The 25,036-nt window shown below is 47.5% G+C and overlaps 2 protein-coding genes and 1 long non-coding RNA gene across 9 annotated transcripts in view; 2 read left to right on the top strand and 1 right to left on the bottom strand.

The window, feature by feature from the left end:
- Nucleotides 1-110: 110 nt before the first annotated feature.
- On the bottom strand, nt 111-16,993 carry C37H1orf146 (chromosome 37 C1orf146 homolog). Of its 6 annotated transcripts, none has more exons than XM_032966858.2 (6): nt 16,908-16,984; nt 8,359-8,424; nt 7,272-7,365; nt 5,607-5,775; nt 2,059-2,137; nt 111-962 (listed from the first exon to the last, which is right to left on the bottom strand). In XM_032966858.2, exons 2-6 carry the CDS (start codon nt 8,398-8,400, stop codon nt 783-785), a joined length of 564 nt encoding a protein of 187 aa, XP_032822749.2. In that variant the 5' UTR covers nt 8,401-8,424; nt 16,908-16,984; the 3' UTR covers nt 111-782. The 6 variants fall into 6 exon arrangements, with proteins under 6 accessions (XP_032822749.2, XP_075928402.1, XP_032822750.2 ...); XM_076072287.1 differs by lacking the exon at nt 16,908-16,984 and adding an exon at nt 16,834-16,904; XM_032966859.2 differs by lacking the exon at nt 16,908-16,984 and adding an exon at nt 16,753-16,901.
- A 1,885-nt stretch (nt 16,994-18,878) lies between these two features.
- Nucleotides 18,879-25,036, top strand: part of LOC116949485 (TOM1-like protein 2) — a 63,439-nt gene continuing 57,281 nt past the window's right edge. For both annotated transcript variants that reach the window (XM_032966862.2, XM_032966861.2), the window contains exon 1: nt 18,879-19,016. In XM_032966862.2, the coding sequence (XP_032822753.2) occupies nt 18,965-19,016 (52 nt within the window). In that variant the 5' untranslated portion in view covers nt 18,879-18,964. The remainder of the gene's footprint in view (nt 19,017-25,036) is intronic.
- LOC142930164 (uncharacterized) lies at nt 19,023-23,194 on the top strand. Its single transcript, XR_012946223.1, has 2 exons — nt 19,023-20,171; nt 20,238-23,194. It is a non-coding gene; the product is annotated as an uncharacterized LOC142930164 (long non-coding RNA).

Raw genomic sequence — 25,036 nt, 5'->3', positions numbered from 1 at the left:
GGTTGGGCAGTTAAGATAGCTGGGTAAAGAGCTAAAATTCTTAGTTGAATCGTTTAAACACAATGTCTAAGATCGGTGTTCACGTGGACAAAGCATAACGTACGCCTCTACAGGAAACCACAAGTCCAAGTTTATTTTGTTTAACAGGAAGACACCAAGGACGAGTCTCATTTGCAAGAATGACCTGGGTGCCTAAACTATCAAAAGCCAAACAAATAACGCGAGGTTCAGCGATGAAGCGAATATAAATCAGAGCAAAAAAACCAACGGTGTCACGTGAAGAATCGAAAATATTTCACAACATAACTGAACGTTCAATAATAAATTCGCTGAGCCAAGACAATGACAAAAGGAAAAAAAAACATTTCACAGCAATTAAGCAAAGCAATCGGAAACAACAACAATAAAAAATCAAACCAAAACACTGCATCAAACGAGGAAGCGAAAATATTGCATACATAAATTAACATTAAGCAAGCAAAACTGCAGTGTCACAGTAGTGAGGCATTCATCAAGCAGTTACAAAAAAAATGTGAGTAAAAAAAAGATCGGATCCATGCACATTTATGCTATAGCTAAAGATGTAACGTACGAAACATGCTAACACAATAAAATACACTTCCAGTTGCGAAACAAGACACAATGGTCCTTGAGTGAAATAACAATGAATGCAGGAATTGATGTCGAACGTTTTAAGGCACTTGGACTCCCCATATGCAACGCAGGTCTCTCGATATAACAGCCACTACGTGAGACAATACCAACAATGGGGGTTTCACGCATCAGTCTGTTCCCCTAGCATCCCTGTTCATCAAAGAGCTTGTGGCGGGGCAAGGGGGTGAACTCTCAGGTGGGATGTCTATGTGCTGCAGAAGATGCCAAACGGGGCTCTTGTTCACGACCATGGCGGAAACCATGGCCATCTTCTTCTTCATGACATCCGCTTCGGGTTTGCTCATCATCTGCAGAGGCAACGGCGCATGGTTAATGCACGTTGGCACACGGCAATGCGCGGCGAAAGCCACGGCCGGCTACGATCAACACGGTTGGCTTACGTACGGTGCGAAAGTCAATGTGCCTACGATACAGGTCTTGATGCTGCTCAGGTGACCAATCTTATCTTTTAGACGAACACTGATATTACAACCTGTATTTTTGTTGTATTTAATCATCATGTGTAATTTATGCCATGTTTAATGATACACAAGTAGATCAGGAAGCACCGTACAGGTGACCCGAATGTGCAATATTTAAACCGTTAATAGAACAATAAAGACATTTTAAATTTACATTTTTAACTCCTGGTGATAAAACAAACATTTTTTTGGAAAAATCCAGTTTCTGTGCACAGATCCAAAGGTCCGAAATGCCAAACAACCAGCAACATTAGCACTCCTAAGTTTGTAATAGAGTTGACAAGTTTCTTGAAATGAATAATGTGAATATGTCACTGTGGTGTGACATTGGGCCTCAAGCGACATGAAGGCCTTCACACAATATCCTTCAGTGGTCTGTCCTACATACACATTTAAACTATAATATATGTAGCAAAGCAGATGAAACAGTGGTTCCCATCATACTATATTCGACAACAATTTTCTGAATGGATTCCTGGCTGGCTGGCACGTGTGCGGCGATGACATCACCTGCATCCCACATCATCACGCCTCCAACCCCACCACTCACCCTTAACCCCGGCCGTGTATAGCACGCAAACGCGTGTGATAGGCTATCATGCTATTAAATCTTACGATTATATGTTGAAAAACGTTTTGCTGGCTGCCTGAAGGATGATTCTGATATATTACAGTGCCTACTTTTTTTTTTTATCTCATCACCACTATGAACGTGCCGGTCAACCTTCTGCAGAGTACACCTGCGGCTTGATTGGGGAGAACAGCAATGCTTGAATTCCCTTCACATCGCATTTGACGGCCTACGTGGAAATGGGAAAAGTGTTGCTCATGATTGGGAGTCCACTGTTCGGAGGGCATCTTAACGGTTCAAACTAAAAGCTATACGTGGATTTATTTTTTTCGGTGAGATGTGCGCGCATACCTTCGTGATGGTGAACATGACTGACATCACTTCCTTAATGTTGTGCACTGGCATGATTTTCAGATTCGTCGTTAAGAATCTGTAAAATACGTGTATAAATCGAGCGGTGAATCGTTTATGAGTTACACACTATCAATTGCGTATGCTTGCATGGCATTGCACTGCATCTACGTGCATGCTGTTTGTTCAGTTTAAGTTTTTCTGCTCAGAATTGTATAGTTTCATACATTTTTGTTCTTGTACCGACATCTTCCGCATTCACGAATATGCAGAGGGCATAACACTTTCGTTGCAAGTTGCTTTTGTTAAAGTCTAGCTCTCTGAATCACCACACGGGCATTACCTTAAACACAGTAATCCATTTCCTAACACGAACGTGACATCTGTACCTTACGTGACATCTTTATAAAGTTCAGAAAAAATGTGCAATGCAACGTTGACACTGATCTCCTTCTCACAATACCCAATACATCACTTAAGTAAATCCATAATTTCTGAAATGTATCGCTGTTTGTTAATCCGACATTGTAAAACACGAATGAGGTTTTCCGCAATGTTTAAAAACTTCAGTTCTTCAAAGTTATCTGTATTTGTGGGAACGGGTGCTTCCTGGAAAGAATGATCTTGAGGGGTGAGCACTCGTAGGCTGCAAAGAGCAATTTTATGCCTTGTGATATTTTAGTTTTTACCATAATAGACAATCAAACCGCATATTCATTCATTATTGAATTCTATAACGTGCACACATTGAACTTAAAAGGACATTCAGAGGCACATGCAATCATGCATATTGTATTGTTGAAAACTGAATTCTGTACAGTGAATTTACCATTTTAGGTTTTCCAAACAAATTATCATCAGCCATGATCCATCTACTGTTGGATAAAGCTGTCATCATATCTCACGGTCCTGCGATGATGCTTAATCCATATAGCCCTCGCACACGAGCTGATATCATTGCTTCATCTCCACACTGGACGTACTCCGAGGTGTGTTTTATCTCTCGGCTGCCTCTCTGTTGTTATCAGAAAGCCACTGGAGCCATGCACTTTTAAATCTAAATTGAAAACGAATTTCTTCAAAACTGCTTTTTGTGTTTAGTTTGTTGTCCTTTCCCCAGCATCTCCGATTAGCACGGTTGGCTATGTACGGTGCGAAAGAAGTTCAACATACAGTAAAAATAAATATTCTGATTCTGACATTGTAAGGTTCGACAACCGAACCTCGTCCATTCTCGCCACGTGTCCTGCCAAAGCCCACTGACTTTTATTGGCACTCAGTGCAATGTCTTTAATTGCATTTTGTTTCATGATTCAAGTGTTCCTCTTTCCGTGCCTGAGTATATTTCTCAGGATGCGTGTGTCTTTCTCTCACTTTATATTCATGAGCAATTGAAACAATTACATTGCTTGCTTTGGTCATACATTTCTACCGAGTCGGCTTGATTTCAAATAATGCGGTGGAAACAAACGCAGTGTATTTTGTTGCAAGTACAGTGAGGGAAAAAAGTATTTGATCCCCTGCTGATTTTGTACGTTTGCCCACTGACGAAGAAATTATCAGTCTATAATTTTAATGGTAGGTTTATTTGAACAGTGAGAGACAGAATAACAACAACAAAAATCCAGAAAAACGCATGTCAAAATGTTATAAATTGTTTTGCATTTTAATGAGGGAAATAAGTATTTGACCCCTCTGCAAAACTTGGTGGCAAAACCCTTGTTGGCAATCACAGAGGTCAGACGTTTCTTGTAGTTGGCCACCAGGTTTGCACACATCTCAGGAGGGATTTTGTCCCACTCCTCTTTGCAGATCTTCTCCAAGTCATTAAGGTTTCGAGACTGACGTTTGGCAACTCGAACCTTCAGCTCCCTCCACAGATTTTCTATGGGATTAAGGTCTGGAGACTGGCTAGACCACTCCAGGACCTTAATGTGCTTCTTCTTGAGGCACTCCTTTGTTGCCATGGCCGTGTGTTTTGGGTCATTGTTATGCTGGAATACCCATCCACGACCCATTTTCAATGCCCTGGCTGAGGGAAGGAGGTTCTCACCCAAGATTTGACGGTGCATGGCCCCGTCCATCGTCCCTTTGATGCGGTGAAGTTGTCCTGTCCCCTTAGCAGAAAAACACCCCCAAAGCATAATGTTTCCACCTCCATGTTTGACGGTGGGGATGGCGTTCTTGGGGTCATAGGCAGCAATCCTCCTCCTCCAAACACGGCGAGTTGAGTTGATGCCAAAGAGCTCAATTTTGGTCTCATCTGACCACAACACTTTCACCCAGTTGTCCTCTGAATCATTCAGATGTTCATTGGCAAACTTCAGACGGGCATTATTAGTGCTTTCTTGAGCAGGGGGACCTTGCGGGCGCTACAGGATTTCAGTCCTTCACGGCGTAGTGTGTTACCAATTGTTTTCTTGGTGACTATGGTCCCAGCTGCCTTGAGATCATTGACAAGATCCTCCCGTGTAGTTCTGGGCTGATTCCTCACCGTTCTCATGATCATTGCAACTCCACGAGGTGAGATCTTGCATGAAGTCCCAGGCCGAGGGAGATTGACAGTTATTTTGTGTTTCTTCCATTTGCGAATAATCGCACCAACTGTTGTCACCTTCTCACCAAGCTGCTTGGCAATGGTCTTGTAGCCCATTCCAGCCTTCTGTAGGTCCACAATCTTGTCCCTGACATCCTTGGAGAGCTCTTTGGTCTTGGAGATGGTGGAGAGTTTGGAATCTGATTGATTGATTGCTTCTGTGGACAGGTGTCTTTTATACTGGTACAAGCTGAGATTAGGAGCACTCCCTTTAAGAGTGTGCTGCTAATCTCAGCTCGTTACCTGTATAAAAGACACCTGGGAGCCAGAAATCTTTCTGATTGAGAGGAGGTCAAATACTCATTTCCTTCATTAAAATGCAAATCAATTTATAACATTTTTGACATGCGTTTTTCTGGATTTTGTTGTTATTCTGTCTCTCACTGTTCAAATAAACCTACCATTAAAATTATAGACTGATCATTTCTTTGTCAGTGGGCAAACGTACAAAATCAGCAGGGAATCAAATACTTTTTTTCCCTCACTCTAAAACATATAGTGTGTGTGTGCGTAAATGAAACGTAACAAAAAACCCCGTGGACTAAGCTATAGTGGAATCGTTACATAGCTATCGGCAATTACGTGAGCTCTAGCAATTCGTGTGTGGTAAAAAAAAAAACCAGCAATACGAAGACAGCACGCGGCAGCGAGAGGGCGAGCGGACGGCACGCGATGTGGGCAGAGAGAGATGATGATGATGATGGGCTCGCTTCCCGTACGACTGAAATTCCCCCACAATCAATACTCACACCTGCGCGCGTTATGCAACACACTCGCAACACAAAGGTGTCACACACTATCCGCACGACGCGCGCTCGATAAAGCTTTGCTTGAAGAACACTGCGAAAGTGTCCACTAATTCGAAGAAACCAAAGGCTTGACGTTTTAGATCTCTCGTGCAGGTGGCATCACGCTCACGTGAATAAGTGAAAAACGTGTTTTCTTCCCATACCTCAGCTGCAGGTGGTGCATACTCTGCATTTCCTTCTGTCCGTGGAAGCTGGCGATGAGTAAGAGAAAGCTGTTGCGATGCACCGATGAGAACTTTTTAATCTCCAGCAGGACGGGGCTCTTCATTCCCTCAGACATTTCCTCCACCGTGACAAGCTTAAAGGCCACACCTGCACTCAGCCGCAAAATAACAGAACTGGAGACTTTGCTCGGTGGTGGGAAAGTTGCGTATTCCAGAGCGGGGCAGCCTTCGACGCTGCGAAGGACTTCACGTGTTGCAAACGTGCGCAGTTGTAACTTCAGCATTAGAAAGTATTATCCGTTACGTTTACCAGTAATATAATTGGGATATTGCTTTATTTTTAAAAGAAAATGTGAACTGTAATGTTATTTTTTTCACAAAGCGTGAAATTGTATTATTTTTACGCTGATTTCCATCCAGTTTTTTGCAACAACAAAAACACCGTTCATGCTGATTCACATTATTTTATATTTTGCTTTTAATGTTACGCGTGACAAATTTAAAACATTGCAGTAATGTCAGATTATAATATAGTCTGCGGCAACAAAATGCTTAGTAATAATGTCTTGCAGGCCAATGATTTGATCAATAGAGTAGTACGTATTTGCCAAAGCAATACAGAGTAAACAAGTTAATTTACAATATTACATCTGTGAGGCGTTGGAATCAACGTCTCACAGAGCACTATTGTTAACATGTCGTGCAGTTTTGACGACCGTTTGAGTTATGGTCGAAACGTCGTGAGAATTTTTTTATTGTTTTATATAATTTTATTATTTTGTTGTTTCCCTTTAACGTGACTTTACCGAAAAAACTAAGAATATGTCGTGCAGTATCAATCAACACGTGTTAATTTTATAATATTTAGGCTTCGTTCATATTTCATCATCAACACCAAGACTCTGCTATCTATGAGTCATCCTTCACTGCTGGAATCCTCAACAATGCCAGATTATATGCTGTATTGAGGCCAAAATGTATGTGGTGCGCTGGTATTCTTGGCGAGTCTATCGCACCACAACCCCTACGCTTTGCCGTCTTCCACAGAGTAGGCGAGTGAGCTGTGGGTTACGAACTTTTCTGTTTTCAAGGCTGGCTTAATGCAACAAAAAACGCAATGCCAAAATTTTAAATGCACTTATTTGCGAACGGGCTGAGACCATAACACCTGTCACAGTACATAGGATAACCTGGCTAACTATTGGTATCAGCCGTGCTGCTTTTGTACCCCAACAGAGAGGTGACGTGACTCGATACACGTGTCGCAAGATCAATATGAATCGATGCACCATTACAGCCATACTCGCTGCAGTGAGACAAATGGCCCTTTGCGTGTTAGTCAACTTGTCATTCACTACTCGTAGTGATTTCCTGCTCAAATGAGCAATGAGGCAGTGCTCATCCCCAGTTTACAGTCTGGCCCAGTACCAAAAATTCCACATTCCTATGACGGGGGATGGGGGTGGTCTTCAAAGGACAACCACTTGAAATCCCCACGAAATCCTGAGTCAAACAGGATTTGAAGTCGCAAACCTTCTGACTTTGAGCCGATGAGTCACCCTTGCCGGCCAACTTGTCACGAGACAATGCCGTAAGTGGCACACAGGTGAGTGAGTGAGAGAGAGAAGATGCCATGAACTCTACCTGAACGTGACAAAATAACGACGCCTGGTCCAACGGAATCAGAGTAGCGCACCTTCATCTTGCACTCCACTAACTTCCGGATGAGTTCGTGTTCCTTGAAACATGAGGGACGCAACAAGCCAGCTTTCATTCGGAACGGAAAAGTTTATGAATGTGAGACCACATCAAGATGCTGTACAAAAGTGAGGGGCACATGTTGGGAGGAAAGGCAATGGATGATGAAGAGTATCAGGAAGGTTTGGGTACGATGGAGCAATAACCACAGGTAGATCTTGAACAGGGGGTACAGCCTGGCGGATGACCAGGGGAGTCATTCTAGAACAGTGGTCGGCAACTTTTCAAAGAAGAAGAGCCATTTTTTTTGTTTTTGGCCAAAATATTTCGAGAGCCTCATCACACGAAGAGCTACTTCTACAAATACACAAACATAGCAAGTATACAGCAGATGTCAAACACATTCTGACTTCAAAAAACAAAATAGGTGATGGAATAAACTGCATATATTTAGGTTTTTATCCCGTTTAGTTATTCTTTAACAATATAGTTTGATTATTGTACATTTTGTCGTCACCAAGACATTCCATAGTGACACATTCCTTGCCATATTTAATAAATTATGTTTCCGGTAAAAAAAATATTTTAGATTTTTTTTTTAACCAAAAAAAACGGCTGCCCGCAAGGGGGACAGCCAGAGAGCCGCAAGAGAGGAAGCCAAAGAGCCACCGCATGCGGCTCCGGAGCCTACAGGTTGGCGACTCCTTGTGCTAGAGTTAGAAGCAGCAGAGGACAAGGAGCGATCTTCTCAGCTTAACGGAGCCAACGATATCTGCAGTCGATGCAATAAACCAGATTCGTTTACACACGCGCATATATGTGAACATGTGATGATTCACTTGCGGTGCTTTGGGTATTGTGATTCGCGTTGGTTGTCAAAGTGCCGGTGCTGTAGCTACAGGACACCACTTTATCTTTACGAATGGGCATCATGCCAAATGTGCAAAAACATCTGCACAACTATAAGGAACAAAAGGTTAATAATAATGAGGTTGCTTGATGATGTCGATCATGCTTTTGCTTTAGAGTTCACCTTCAGCGAGGAGCTGACAATGACGGGTGCGTCTGCCTCCATACTGATAACCGTGCGTCACCACAGCTGAAAAGTACATGAACGACTCATTTTCATACTTAGAGAACTTACATTAAAAAAATCCCATTTTACCAGGTAAGGCCCACTGAGCCATATATCTCTTTTTCAGAAGCGACCTGACCACAAACGATAGCCCAACGAAGTGGATTATCGTGTGGAAATGTATAGCAGACAAATATTAAAACAGCACGAACACCCCACCCCTTCTTCATCCCCAGAACTCATTCCCCCCCATGCCCCATCACCTCTCCTCACCCTTTCTCAACCACCTTTAGCAGCGCTCACCTCCAATCACGACTCTCCTCGTTACTACCAACAACAACGAGCCGGCATGCCAGGCCAGGTGCACTCCACCACCATCATCCTAAAAACCCTTCCCACCACGTACCTCTAACCCTATCACCACCTTTACATCCATTCTACCTAACAATGCTTGTACCTGTCTCACATCGCTTCCGCCATCACTCCCTTCCCTCATCACCCACAGCATCCCTCTCTCCATCACCCATCACATACCTCCAACGACTCTATACCCCGTAGCCACCGCGTTGTGTATGAGACATACACGGGAATGCGCTCTTTCACGCATTCACACGCGAAAAATCTCACGCATTGCATCACACCTCGCAAGCAATGCCCCCCTAAAAAATACCCACCAGCCCGCGTCAGCTAACTCTACGACTAACGTATGTCTCCAAAATACAGGCGGTTTTTTTGGGGTTATATCGCGTAAGTATATAAAAGTGTCGTTAAACCCGCCAACATCCGACACAGCCAATTAGTGAGGATTGTCACGTAAACAGAACATGCCATTTCGTTACAAGTACGTTACTAATACAGTACACCCGTGTGCTGTTCTCAAATACACCGGTGTGCTGTACTCGTAACGAATTGGCATGTTCTGTTTACGTGACAAACCTTACTAATTGGCTGTGTCGGGTGGTGGCGGGTTTAACGACACATTTATACTGGTAGGAACGAAGTTGTAAACTGAGTGTACCAGCCTGCAATAGACTAACGACACATTTGTACTGGTAGGAACGAAGTTGTAAACTGAGTGTACCAGCCTGCAATAGATTAATGTGTCCGTCCGTCCCCTTTCAATACTTTAACGAAGTGAAATCTCGTGCTGTTGGGGTGTAAAAATAAAATTGCGCAAAATTCCAATGTTCCTACCAGCCCACCCTGCAGGGACCTGTTATATTTACGCGTTCAAACCCAAAAAAAACTGGATTAAGGATATTGGTCGCGATTGCCGACGAGTGAAACGAACGTGTGGTCTCATTAGTGCCCCCTCGTGGCCGCTGGCGATACCAAGCGACCAATCGCAAGCACTTGCAATTCATCCAGCCTTGAGTGCCCTGCCATCAACACCCTGTCGAGCCATGCCCCCCGCAACAACTGCGCTGTGCCCCATCACCTCAAGCCATCGCTTCCTCCCCTCACCGCCCATCGCACGCATCCCTCTTCCAAACAACTCACACCATCACTCCTCCACCACCCATCACATCTCCCCCCTCTCACACACCCTCTATACTCTTCAACCCCTTTTAACAACTACCCTTCCCCCCATCACTTCACACAATAATACTCCTTCACCAGCCATTTGTGAAATGTATAGGACCTTTGGTAGTTGTGAGTCTCGAGAATAATGTATAGTCTATAGTATTTCGATGTATTTAGTGGTAACATCTGTAACTTGTCTCTCGGACAGCCAACAAGTCTCTCAGATCTCCCACTCTTTTAACATGTATATGTCATTGTATTGACATTGGCATTGTTTTATTGTCTTGAGTATTCCTGTTCACATAGTTAGATGTGTCATTTCCTGTCATTCAACAATGGGCACTGCGCTTTGGTACCAAAGTGGTGAGAAAAATAACTCCCGTGTGACACAACCCCACCACTCACCTAGCTATGACTCAACCCCCACCACTCACCTAGCTATGACACAACCCCCACCACTCACCTAGCTATGACACAACCCCAACCACTCACCTAGTGTGACACAACCCCCACCACTCACCTAGCTATGACACAACCCCCACCACTCACCTAGCTATGACACAACCCCCACCACTCACCTAGCTATGACACAACCCCCACCACTCACCTAGCTATGACGCAACCCCCACCACTCACCTGGCTATGACACAACCCCCACCACTCACCTAGTGTGACACAACCCCCACCACTCACTTAGTGTGACACAACCCCCACCACTCACCTAGCTATGACACAACCCCCACCACTCACCTAGCTATGACACAACCCCCACCACTCACCTAGCTATGACACAACCCCCACCACTCACCTAGCTATGACACAACCCCCACCACTCACCTAGTGTGACACAACCCCCACCACTCACCTAGTTAGTGTGACACAACCCCCACCACTCACCTAGCTATGACACAACCCCCCCCACTCACCTAGTGTGACACAACCCCCACCACTCACCTAGCTATGACACAACCCCCACCACTCACCTAGCTATGACACAACCCCCACCACTCACCTAGTGTGACACAACCCCCCCCCACTCACTTAGTGTGACACAACCCCCACCACTCACCTAGTGTGACACAACCCCCACCACTCACCTAGCTATGACACAACCCCCACCACTCACGCAGTGTGACACAACCCCCACCACTCACCTTGCTATGACACAACCCCCACCACTCACCTAGCTATGACACAACCCCCACCACTCACCTAGCTATGACACAACCCCCACCACTCACCTAGCTATGAAACAACCCCCACCACTCACACTAGCTATGACACAACCCCCACCACTCACCTAGTGTGACACAACCCCTACCACTCACCTAGCTATGACACAACCCTCACCACTCACCTAGCTATGACACAACCCCCACCACTCACCTAGCTATGACACAACCCCCACCACTCACCTAGCTATGACACAACCCCTACCACTCACCTAGCTATGACACAACCCCCACCACTCACCTGGCTATGACACAACCCCCACCACTCAGCTAGTGTGAGACAACCCCCACCACTCACCCAGCTATGACACAACCCCCACCACTCAGCTGGTGTGAGACAACCCCCACCACTCACCTAGCTATGACACAACCCCCACCACTCAGCTAGCTATGACACAACCCCCACCACTCAGCTGGTGTGAGACAACCCCCACCACTCACCTAGCTATGACACAACCCCCACCACTCAGCTGGTGTGAGACAACCCCCACCACTCACCTAGCTATGACACAACCCCCACCACTCAGCTGGTGTGACACAACCCCCACCACTCACTTAGTGTGAGACAACACCCACCACTCACCTAGTGTGACACAACCCCCACCACTCACCTAGCTATGACACATCCCCCACCACTCACCTAGCTATGACACAACTCCCACCACTCACCTAGCTATGACACAACCCCCACCACTCAGCTAGTGTGAGACAACCCCCACCACTCACCTAGCTATGACATAACCCCCACCACTCACCTAGCTATGACACATCCCCCACCACTCACCTAGCTATGACACAACCCCCACCACTCACCTAGCTATGACACAACCCCCACCACTCAGCTAGTGTGAGACAACCCCCACCACTCACCTAGTGTGAGACAACCCCCACCACTCACCTAGCTATGACACAACCCCCACCACTCAGCTAGTGTGAGACAACCCCCACCACTCACCTAGCTATGAAACAACCCCCACCACTCACCTAGCTATGACACAACCCCCACCACTCACCTAGTGTGACACAACCCCTACCACTCACCTAGCTATGACACAACCCTCACCACTCACCTAGCTATGACACAACCCCCACCACTCACCTAGCTATGACACAACCCCCACCACTCACCTAGCTATGACACAACCCCCACCATTCACCCAGCTATGACACAACCCCCACCACTCACCTAGCTATGACACAACCCCCACCACTCACCTAGCTATGACATAACCCCCACCACTCACCTAGCTATGACACAACCCCCACCACTCACCTAGCTATGCCACAACCCCCACCACTCACCTAGCTATGACACAACCCCCACCACTCACCTAGCTATGACACAACCCCCACCACTCACTTAGTGTGAGACAACACCCACCACTCACCTAGTGTGACACAACCCCCACCACTCACCTAGCTATGACACATCCCCCACCACTCACCTAGCTATGACACAACTCCCACCACTCACCTAGCTATGACACAACCCCCACCACTCAGCTAGTGTGAGACAACCCCCACCACTCACCTAGCTATGACATAACCCCCACCACTCACCTAGCTATGACACATCCCCCACCACTCACCTAGCTATGACACAACCCCCACCACTCACCTAGCTATGACACAACCCCCACCACTCAGCTAGTGTGAGACAACCCCCACCACTCACCTAGTGTGAGACAACCCCCACCACTCACCTAGCTATGACACAACCCCCACCACTCAGCTAGTGTGAGACAACCCCCACCACTCACCTAGCTATGAAACAACCCCCACCACTCACCTAGCTATGACACAACCCCCACCACTCACCTAGTGTGACACAACCCCTACCACTCACCTAGCTATGACACAACCCTCACCACTCACCTAGCTATGACACAACCCCCACCACTCACCTAGCTATGACACAACCCCCACCACTCACCTAGCTATGACACAACCCCCACCATTCACCCAGCTATGACACAACCCCCACCACTCACCTAGCTATGACACAACCCCCACCACTCACCTAGCTATGACATAACCCCCACCACTCACCTAGCTATGACACAACCCCCACCACTCACCTAGCTATGCCACAACCCCCACCACTCACCTAGCTATGACACAACCCCCACCACTCACCTAGCTATGACACAACCCCCACCACTCACCTGGCTATGACACAACCCCCACCACTCACCTAGCTATGACACAACCCCCACCACTCACTTAGCTATGACACAACCCCCACCACTCACCTAGTGTGAGACAACCCCCACCACTCACCTAGCTATGACACGACCCCCACCACTCACCTAGTGTGACACAACCCCCACCACTCACCTAGTGTGACACAACCCCCACCACTCACCTAGCTATGACACAACCCCCACCACTCACCTAGTGTGAGACAACCCCCACCACTCACCTAGCTATGACACAACCCCCACCACTCACCTAGTGTGACACAACCCCCACCACTCACTTAGCTATGACACAACCCCCACCACTCACCTAGTGTGAGACAACCCCCACCACTCACCTAGCTATGACACAACCCCCACCATTCACCTAGCTATGACACAACCCCCACCACTCACCTAGCTATGACATAACCCCCACCACTCACCTGGCTATGACACAACCCCCACCACTCACCTAGTGTGAGACAACACCCACCACTCACCTAGTGTGACACAACCCCCACCACTCACCTAGCTATGACACAACCCCCACCACTCACCTAGCTATGACACAACCCCCACCACTCACCTAGCTATGACACAACCCCCACCACTCACCTAGCTATGACACAACCCCCACCACTCACCTAGCTATGACACAACCCCCACCACTCACCTGGCAATGACACAACCCCCACCACTCACCTAGCTATGACACAACCCCCACCACTCACCTAGCTATGACACAACCCCCACCACTCACCTGGCTATGACACAACCCCCACCACTCAGCTAGTGTGAGACAACCCCCACCACTCACCCAGCTATGACACAACCCCCACCACTCAGCTGGTGTGAGACAACCCCCACCACTCACCTAGCTATGACACAACCCCCACCACTCAGCTAGCTATGACACAACCCCCACCACTCAGCTGGTGTGAGACAACCCCCACCACTCACCTAGCTATGACACAACCCCCACCACTCAGCTGGTGTGAGACAACCCCCACCACTCACCTAGCTATGACACAACCCCCACCACTCAGCTGGTGTGACACAACCCCCACCACTCACTTAGTGTGAGACAACACCCACCACTCACCTAGTGTGACACAACCCCCACCACTCACCTAGCTATGACACATCCCCCACCACTCACCTAGCTATGACACAACTCCCACCACTCACCTAGCTATGACACAACCCCCACCACTCACCTAGCTATGACACAACCCCCACCACTCAGCTAGTGTGAGACAACCCCCACCACTCACCTAGCTATGACATAACCCCCACCACTCACCTAGCTATGACACATCCCCCACCACTCACCTAGCTATGACACAACCCCCACCACTCACCTAGCTATGACACAACCCCCACCACTCAGCTAGTGTGAGACAACCCCCACCACTCACCTAGTGTGAGACAACCCCCACCACTCACCTAGCTATGACACAACCCCCACCACTCAGCTAGTGTGAGACAACCCCCACCACTCACCTAGCTATGACACAACCCCCACCACTCACCCAGCTATGACACAACCCCCACCACTCAGCTAGTGTGAGACAACCCCCACCACTCACCCAGCAACTCAACCTCCTGTGTGATTAAACCACCACTCGGTGGCGCTAAACTCATTGAGAAGGCGATTCCAAATTCCTGCGATGGGGAACAGTCCACCCATAAATCCGATTTCCAGGCATCAAGTCTGCATTAAACCACACATACTTGGGAACAAAACATGCAAAACAAACATTCTCCGATAATATATTAACTGATTGGTGTAGGGCAATAAGTTGCATAGACAATGTATATATTATCAGAGCATGTGTGTTTGCATATTTATTCAATACAAACTTGATGCCTTGAAATCGGTAACTTTATGGCGTTTGAACATTTTAACACCCTTGATTTGAAGCTTTCGTGACTGCAGGAATCCACACTCTTTGATTCTTTCGGTAAAAGTCACGTAGGCATTTTATTTTATACCTACGTGACTCTACCGAAAGAATCAAAGAGTATATCTTAACACCCGTTTATTGTCAGAAAGCGTAACGCGTTTGTTCATCAGTCTCCCCATTCCTGCTCGCGACTGGGATATCTCATCGCAAACTCGACACGAAGCACGCGCTGCTGATGAGACCCATGCAGTCGAAATCGTTCTATAGTTTCCCTGCTGTAAACACAAACAATGATCCACCTGTGCGATGTTTAATCGGTGCAAACTTATTATCCACACACGATTGTCATTCGATTGGACTTGAAAACGAATGATCTCCGCGAGTTTTGCCCAAGCTTTTGATCATGCATTTGCCAAGTACTCTATGGAATTACTGCGATATCGTCTTTACGATAAGATGTTAATTTTCGTGATATGACGATTATCGCGATATCAGCTCCCCCCTAACTTTGTAATTGGTAATGCCCGTTTGTATTGTTCGTGTTGCATTGCCACAGTTCAATTACGAACATGAATCCTAATGATCGTAACTTTACAATCAATAACTCTTATACGCGTCATGGATATTACGTTCGTCAGCGATACGAGTGAGAATGCGTGTACACGCGCGCGCACTCAAGCGTTACATTGTAAAGTTTAATGCGCATTAACTACCCATGATTTGCCGCATAAGTGTGGCACACTAGATACAGTATCGCGTACAATATTTAACACTAAGTAAAACTTAATAGCTGTTTTAAAGCTTTCGTGACTGCAAGGATTCATCTTCTTTGGTTCTTTCGGTAAAGTCACGTAGAATGATAATAAAATAATAAATTGATAAAATAAAATAACACAATAATATTCTCACGACGTTTCGGCCACAACACACCTGATGAAAGCCGCTTGTGTTGTGGCCGAAACGTCGTGAGAATATTATTGTGTTATTTTATTTTATCAATTTATTATTTTATTCTCATTCTACGTGACTTTACCGAAAGAACCAAAGAAGACTTAATAGCGTGTTCTGCCGATTATAAGACGCTCCGGAAAGTTAAGACGGACTCTTAAAACTTGTCAATAAAGTTACACAAATTCTGCAAAGTTAAAGATCCCCTCTGTAACAACCTGTAGGCGGGTGGGTTTGGGCAAGTGCTGTTAGCGAGTAGCAGTGCCTATGAAGGCTGTGGCACACGAGGGGGTGGGTGGCCAGCACCACGCCCGGCCGCCTTTGTCTCCCCCAAGTGGCGATGTTTACACACCGCAATTTGGTACTAATTTGAGGCTGAGTCGACCTAGGGGAGGCCCAGCAACGGTTCAGATCATTCGCCACTTGTGTTGACCGTGAAGCTGGAATAGAATAGAACTCGGGTCGTCGAATTGTAAGACGCAACCACTATGCAGTTACTTTATCAGGGAAATGTGTTACAAGGCGCGAAAAAAATGTGTAAATATATCAATTGTTTATCACCTTAAGTGATCGTCATACTTTAATTGAAGGCATTCAATGAGGCATTTCTGTCAAGAAACTATATATTTCAGGAATACATACAATTATTGACTGACGATAGTCGCGATATGACGATGTTTAGTCAAAACGGACGATACGGTAATCGCGGTTCTTACATCGTCCGCGATGCAGGGCACGGACGTGCGTGATGACGACACGGGCGTGCGTGATGACGATGCGGGCATGCGTGGTGACGGAACGAGCGTGCGTGATGACGACACGCGCAAACAGCCCAGGAACGTGGCTCCGTGCACGTCACCCCTTCTGGCGGTGATGACATCATGCTATGTGCTTGCGCGATGACATCATACGTAAACAAACCCCTAACATTAAAACTTTCAAAGCATATACCAGGTCAAATAATTATTTGGTGATGCTGCTTGTGTTGGCAGTGGTGCACAAGCACAAATGGTAACAACTAAAACGCAACATGTTTGTCAAGTAACGCTGTGGCCTTAATACTGCTGCTTCCTTAGAAAGATAGGAAACTTCTTTGAGCTTATATTTTTGGTTCTTTCGGTAAAGTCACGTAGAAGGGAAACAATAAAATAATAAAAATATAAAACAATAAAATTCTCACGACGTTTCGACTGCAACACAAGCAATCATCATCAGGTGTGAAAACCACAACAAGAAAAATTGAAAAAAGTGGCGGTTATTTTTAACGTTAGCACCACGAAGAGCGATTTGACATTTATTCAGATGGACGAGTCCATCTATTTTGATTTAAAGCTTTCGTGACTGCAGTGATTCATATTCTTGGTTATTTCAGTAAAGTCACGTTGAAGGGAAACAATAATATATCAAACAATAAAATTATCACGACGTTTCGACTGCAACACAAACTGTTTGTGTTGCAGTTTGTGTTGCAGTCGAAACATCGTGATAATTGTATTGTTTTATATATATATTATTTTATTGTTTCCCTTCAACGTGACTTTACCGAAAGAACCAAGAATATGAGTCCATCTATGTTTGGAAAAGAGGAGGGGGGAGAGGAAAATAATGGATGCGGTCTGAAAGCCACCGTAAGCGTGAACAATCAATTAAGACCCGAAATGGTTTGTCAAATCCTTCCAATGACCAGGTAACTTCTGAAAAAGAGCTATTTTAGCTCAATGCGCATTACCTGGTAAAATAAAAAAAGAGTTTAGTCGTTTAATACTTTACTGCTATAAATGTCCCCATGATATTGATAAGCCACTTTGTTGAGCTGTAATTTGTGGCTAGGTCGCTTGTGAAAAATAAGTTAAATTATATTTATATGTGTTTGGGTTATTTGTTTAACTTTCTTGTACTTTGCATTACTATCGTATTTTTGTTCTATTTGTCGTTGTAACGTTCTTACCCGCCCCTACTGGACATCTGTGAAAAAAGAGCTTTTTAGCTCATTGGATTCCTCCTGCAGTCTAAATAAATATTCTGATCTGATTCGTTCAGTGGTAAAGTAGTGAATTAGTTAAAGTGCGTGAAGACGTCACGAGTGGGGAAGGGCAGGCCGTGTTGACGTCATCACAGTCGCAGTGGGGGCTGAAGAAGAGTGGGTGGTGGGGGCTGAATAAGAGTGGGTGGTGGTGGAGGGGGTGGGGGCTGAAGAAGAGTGGGTGGTGGTGGAGGGGGTGGGGGCTGAAGAAGAGTGGGTGGTGGTGGAGGGGTGGGGGCTGAAGAAGAGTGGGTGGTGGTGGAGGGGTGGGGGCTGAAGAAGAGTGGGTGGTGGTGGAGGGGTGGGGGCTGAAGAAGAGTGGGTGGTGGTGGAGGGGTGGGGGCTGAAGAAGAGTGGGTGGTGGAGGGGTGGGGGCTGAAGAAGAGTGGGTGGTGGAGGGGTGGGGGCTGAAGAAGAGTGGTGGTGGAGGGGTGGGGGCTAAAGAAGAGTGGGTGGTGGTGGAGGGGTGGGGGCTGAAGAAGAGTGGGTGGTGGAGGGGTGGGGGCTGAAGAAGAGTGGGTGGTGGAGGGGGTGGAGGCTACTGTGGAGGGGGTGGTGGAGGGGTGGGGGCTACTGGAGAGTGGGTGGTGGAGGGGGTGGGGGCTACTGTGGAGTGGGTGGTGGAGGGGTGGGGGCTGAATAAGAGTGGGTGGTGGTGGAGTGGGTGGGGGCTGCTGTTGAAGAGTGGGTGGTGCTGGTGGTGGAGGCGGGGGCTGCTCGCGCGCGCGTGACCGGGTCACGTGATCCACCATGGCGTTCCTGCTGCTCAACGCGTTCAGCTCTCCCGTCGGGCAACGCATTGGTGAGAGCGACAACCCGAGCCCTCGCTTCACTACACTAACAATAACAACAAAACAGCAGCACAACAACAACAACAATACGGCGACGTGGCGGGAAAGCGTTTAGCGACGTCAGTCAGTCGTGGCACTGCCGCTCGCGGCCGTGGTTTTGCAGATAGGAAGCCACAGCGAGAGCCATGTGTGTCCAAGGGATTGCCACCGCCTATGGCTGCTGCTGCTGTTGCTGCTGCTGTGTGAGTGAGAACATTCGAGTGGCACTGCGTCTAATAGTCACTCGCTGACTCGCCTCGCCCCGGTACACCGCGTTGGAGGCGTTGTCCTTCTGGTCTACCTCTGTCCGTGTACGTCGCTTGTATCTGCTGTCTGTCCGAAGGGACACGCGGCTTCGTGTGCACGTGCCGGGGTTGTGATTGTTATTGTTAACGTCGCGGAAAAGCGAGAGCGGTTTTGGTAGGCCTAACCATCCAGCGGTGGATTGATCAATGGCTGGGTGGTGATGGTGAATCGCTGCTAGGGTGGATGGGGGGGGGAGCGGTGGCGCAGTGGTTGACGCGGTGCGGGCCCGACGATTTCCGGCTACGGTCAACGTCAGTGGCGAGTGATCGGAGTTCCTCCTCTCTCCTCTCTCAGCCACACTTGTGTGGTGAAGTATGGTCAAGCGGCCCCCTTGACCGACATGGCGGGATTGACTGTGTAACGTTATTACCCCCCTGCTGTTGTGTTCCACGTCAATCGCACGCACAACACTGTAACGCCTATTTCTCCTGCTGGGATTGCTGCGCGTCCCGTCTGGGTCAAGCCGTTAAACAAAAAACATCATCACCATCGTCGTCATCATCATCGTCATCACCACCATCATCACCGTCATCATCACCATCGTCATCATCATCACCAGCACCATCATCATCACCAGCACCATCATCGTCATCATCACCATCATCACCAGCACCATCATCATCACCAGCACCATCATCACCATCATCATCACCAGCACCATCATCATCACCATCATCATCGTCATCACCATCATCACTCCCCTGGCGGCTCTGTCGCCCCGTCGCCTGACCCGACCCGGCCCTTTCGCGTGTACACTAGCCAGGTGTACCAGGCTAGGTAGCCTGGTGTACCAGGCTAGGTAGCCTGGTGTACCAGGCTAGGTAGCCTGGTGTACCAGGCTAGGTAGCCTGGTGTACCAGGCTAGGTAGCCTGGTGTACCAGGCTAGGTACACCTCGCCTGCCACGGACGTCGTGGGGACGTCGCCGCCTCCTCCTGATGGCGAATGGCGGCTCCCTGCGTGTGTGCTGCGCGCACCTTGCGGCACTTTGCCGTGGCCGCAATTAGAAAGGCGCCCCTTGTAAGTAAGAAGTGAGTGTGTGTGTGGTGTTGTGTGTGTGTGGGGTGTGTGGTGTTGTGTGTGTGTGGGGTGTGTGTGTGGTGGTTGTGTGTGGTGTGTGTGGTGGTTGTGTGTGTGTGCGGTGAGTGTGGTGTGTGTGCGGGGTGTGTGTGGTGGTTGTGTGCGGTGTGTGTGTGTGGTGGTTGTGTGTGTGGTGGTTGTGTGCGGTGTGTGGCGAGTGTGGTGTGTGTGCGGTGTGTGTGTGGTGGGTGTATTGTGTGTGTGGAGTGGTGTGAGTGTGCGGTGTGTGTGTGGTGGGTGTATTGTGTGTGTGGAGTGGTGTGTGTGTGCGGTGTGTGTGTGCGGTGTGTGTGTGCAGTGTGTGTGTGGTGGTTGTGTGTGGTGTTGAGTGTGTGGTGAGTGTGTGTGTGGTGTTGAGTGTGTGGTGTGTGTGTGTGGTGTGTGTGTGCGGTGTGTGTGTGGTGGTGTGTGTGGTGTGTGTGTGGTGGTGTGTGGTGTGGTGGTGTGTGTGTGCGGTGTGTGTGTGGTGTGTGTGGGGTGGTTGTGTGTGGTGTTGAGTGTGTGTGTGTGTGGTGTGTGTGCGGTATGTGTGTGTGGTGGTTGTGTGCGGTGTGTGTGCGGTATGTATGTGTGTGTGTGGTGGTTGTGTGCGGTGTGTGTGGTGGTGTGTGGTGTGGTGTGTGTGTGCGGTGTGTGTGGTGGTGGTGTGTGTGGTGTGTGTGTGGTGGTGTGGTGGTGTGTGTGGTGTGTGTGATGGTGTGTGAGTGGTGGTGTGTGTGTGTGGTGTTTGGGTGTGGTGTGTGATGGTGTGTGTGTGTGGTGTTTGGGTGTGGTGGTGTGTGTGTGTGCGGCGTGCTTGGCAATGGCTGCGGCGTGGTGTGTGCTGGTCCCACGCTGGGTGAGACCGGGGGACTCCCAGCAGGTTGACTCGGCCGAAAATGTGTCGGGTTGCTCGTTTTGCTTCAGTGCGACGATGATCAAGTGTCGTGGAGACACGGCCATGAAACGTCGGACTCGGATTGTAAATGTCGTGGATTTACTCTCCAACATACAACCGGTGTGCTGTACTAGTAACGAATTGGCACGTTCTGTTTACGTGACAAACCTTACTAATTAGCTGTATTAAGGGTGAATGTTGTCTCCCCACGTGTATGGGTACACCCAACACTGCATTGTACTACAGCGTGTCGGTAAAGATATCATTATCGATCATGATCCACCCAGTGGGTTAATGATGACCTCTCTCCACAAGCTGTCAGGCACGTCGCCGTCCTGCGATCTAACGCATGCAAACTAAGGTGTCGTCTGTTATCATCCGTGAATAAACAATTCTAATTACCGCATCCGTCATTTGCGTGAGTGAAATTTTGGAAACGTCTTATGCGGTTACAACAACAACAAACAAACAAAAAACCCTTCGTTGATCTTCAGCAACGCATGACAATTTGGCTGAAATAATTGTGTTTATTATTTTGTGATTGTTGCTTCATTCACGGCCAAGATGTTGACGAACACCCTGGGCCTCGCGCATCTCAATGCGATGTGTGTCACCAGAGCAGATACTTGGAGGTTTGGAGCTATGATTCGTGACCAAATAAGACTCCCAAGTCTACGAGAGTGGAAGTGTAAGCGGTGGGCGCGCTGCGCTACGGACCCGGCGACCAGAGTTCGATTCCCGCTCGCAGTCCTGAACCCTCCCCTAGGTCGACTCGGCCTCAAATCAGTAGCTGGTGCGGTGTGGAAAAACATCGCCACTGGGGAGACAAAGGCGGCCGGACGTGTTGCTGGCCACCCCACCCCCCCTCGTGTGCCGTGCCGGCATTCTTAGGTGCTACTTGCTAACGGCACTTGCCCCAAACAGTCTGTCAAGGCTATCATCATCCTTGGGATATTTGTCTTTGTAAAGTCCCGCATCATGTTATTTACCGAGCTTCTAACTATGTTGTAATCGATTTTCAGTAATGAACAGGGGGACCCCCTGTTATGGACAACCACACCCTTTGTTGGCTGTGGCAGTTTAATGACCTTACAAGAAAGAGGGTGGGCCAGTGGCAAACGGGGGGAGTGCTTTTTAACCATCACCCAAATGGGTGCCCTGAAAACGGTGCCTGGTGCCCACCAGGCAAGGCCCCATTACATTGGTGGATTTGTATCTTCGCGTTCCTGTTTGAAAATCCGTTGTGTTATCTGGGTTATATAAATGGAACGGTTTTTCCTTTGTTCCCCTCTGTGGTCAGTTTACTTGAAGATGCCCATTGGTGCCTCACCCCTTACACTCGTGTCCCGTCATCGTTGCATTGTTTTGTGGCGTAAGCGTCGTGCGTGCCACAACAATTCCTGAAGCTAATTGTTATTTTTTATTGGTTTCTCTGTTTCCCCTCCAGTTTTATATTCCACTTGTGCTATTATTATTAATAATAAGTCCCGCAAGGTGATGTTACAGGACTGCTTCGGAGGTCTGGATATCTGTGAAAAAGAGCTTAATAACTCATCAGATTTCTCCAGGATATATACAGACGAGGGGGTGGGTGGCCAGCAGCACGCCCGGCCGCCTTTGTCTCCCCAGTGGTGATGTTGACACACCACAGCAGTTACTCGTTTGAGGCTGAGTCGACCTAGGGGAGGTCCAGGACCGGTTAAAATAATCGTCACCGGTGGTGGCCGTGAGTTGGAATCGAACTCAGGTCGCCGGGTTCGTAGCACGGCGCGCTAACCGCTACACTACAATGTGTTACGCTTCCACATGCGAGGGTCATGTGACAGATTTGACGTCACAGCTCACTTGCCGTGCAAAAGATATATACATTATTGAGCTCCACCCCCCCCCCCTAAAAAATAAGTATTCTTATCATTTTTCCATGGTGTACAGTCTGGAAAGTACCCACATGGCAAATTTCAAGTTTGTTGCATGTGGGGAAGTACGCTAAACATTTTGAACAGACACACATTCACAACTTTAACTTTTATATATATGGAGATAAGAAAAGACTCCGTCATTTCAATAGGCTTCTTTATCCACACTAGGGACACATTTTTTTAAATGTCCTGCTAAGAGAATAACCACTGTGGAGATGGAGCAATTCGTGAATCCGCATGTGCGAGATGGACTGTGGTATAGCAGGACATTGGAGGAGTGATTGTGACATGGGAGGCCTTCATCCAGCATTGGATAAGCATGGTTGATATGATGATGCATCAAGACTGGTGAGACAATGAAGCTGGATGGATTTGGTACACTTTCTACCGCCTCTTAATGCCTGCTCTATGGGGCCTATAAAGTGTTCGCAAGCAGCACGACCAACCGATCCCCATTTCAGGCTGAAAAAGGGATCTTTTCTACTTCCTTAAACAGGTGTGCGCTGTGCGTGCCCTGCATTATTCTAGATGCCTGGCTTGTAATGCCGACAAGTCATGCTATATTTTATCTGCTGTATTTCACACCAAAGAACATTTAACATTATGAAATACAAATTCTATCTCACACGTTTTACAAATCGGACGCTCTGTTCAACCGAGAACTTGGTGTCAAGAAACAATATTTTATGGTTTTAAATTCATAAATGCGCCGAATGGGCACACCTTATCTGCTTATACGTGGATGCCAGCTGTGATTATATTGAACCGCATGCTGAATAAGCACAGGCTTGAGCTTATTGGACAACACTACAGCTAAACTTACATTTGTTGGTTTGAGCATTTTATACAAAACAATATATGAAGAGCTGTCAAAGATTATATTAGTGTTTTGAAAAAATATCAGGGATTGCTTGTTGACTCAATGGGTTGATGTCCAAGCTTGGTATCCTAGCCTTTGCAGAGAATCCTGGCTCTTCCATAGTTCCTTTGCAAGCAGTGAATTTGATGGTAATTGATCATTAGTTTAATACACACCTAAGCGTATGCTAAATTGTAGAATTTTCAGCAGAACAAGCACATTGGTAATGACCCAGAAATTGTGTTGGCAGGCTACAGTAATCCAGTCATCGACTTTGTGCAAATTGGCCCGGTTGGGGGGAGTGCCGACCATTCTGCTTCTCTGCTGCTGCCTGTTTGTACTTAGGAGATCACTGGCAACCTTGAGGCTTCAAACCGGCAAGAGAGAGGCTTTGAAGAAAGTGCTCTTTCACTTTGCATGCAGAGTTTTCAAATGGCCAGAAGACACGTGGTCACAGAGCGAGGCATTGGAATAAGGGATGTTCTTAAGGCTGATTGTTGCTCCCTTGCAGTCAACTGGAATTTTTGAATTACAGTTTTCCATTGATTGTGTGCAGCGCCATGATAAAACAAAAAAAAAAACATGTTCCTGCATCGTTGAGTTTGATAATTGTTGAATTTCCATTCGAGGTGCGTGCCTTTTCTCAGACGTTAACACAGGTGCTGAAGGGTATCTTGTGATGTGCTCATCTGTAATTATGTATTTGCCAGGGGTCATTGCTTAGGGTGTATGGCTTGCTCAGTTCATCCGGCATCACCTGACACATCAGACAATCCAGGGTCACTGATCAGGTATCAGTCAAGACACGTTCTCATGCTTTGTGGGCATCCTCTGCTCATCACGCCCTTCCCGGCCCGCCCCCCCATGCCCCCAACGTTGCTCTTTTTGGCCACTATTTGTAATTCTCACTTGGTGAGAGCCAAGTGGCCCACGTGCCCTCGCCGCTGTCCTG

The sequence above is a fragment of the Petromyzon marinus genome, chromosome 37 (genome assembly GCF_048934315.1).
Source record: "Petromyzon marinus isolate PM22_M1 ecotype Great Lakes invasive population chromosome 37, UKy_Petmar_22M1.pri1.0, whole genome shotgun sequence".
Classification (NCBI taxonomy): domain Eukaryota; kingdom Metazoa; phylum Chordata; class Hyperoartia; order Petromyzontiformes; family Petromyzontidae; genus Petromyzon; species Petromyzon marinus.
The sequence above is the reverse complement of the archived record's forward strand: the minus strand, read 5'-3'. Positions and strand labels throughout refer to the sequence as shown.

Bases quoted from the DNA above. Each gene is read 5' to 3' on its own strand.
- C37H1orf146 (XM_032966857.2), bottom strand. From the start codon at position 16,976: ATGCCCGCATCGTCATCACGCACGCCCGTGTCGTCATCACGCACGTCC. The intron at 5,776-7,271 runs GTAGAGTTCATG...GGCTGAGTGCAG, and splicing joins CGTTATTTTGTCACGTTCAG to GTGTGGCCTTTAAGCTTGTC. The intron at 963-2,058 runs GTATGCGCGCAC...TTGCCTCTGCAG, and splicing joins TCATGTTCACCATCACGAAG to ATGATGAGCAAACCCGAAGC.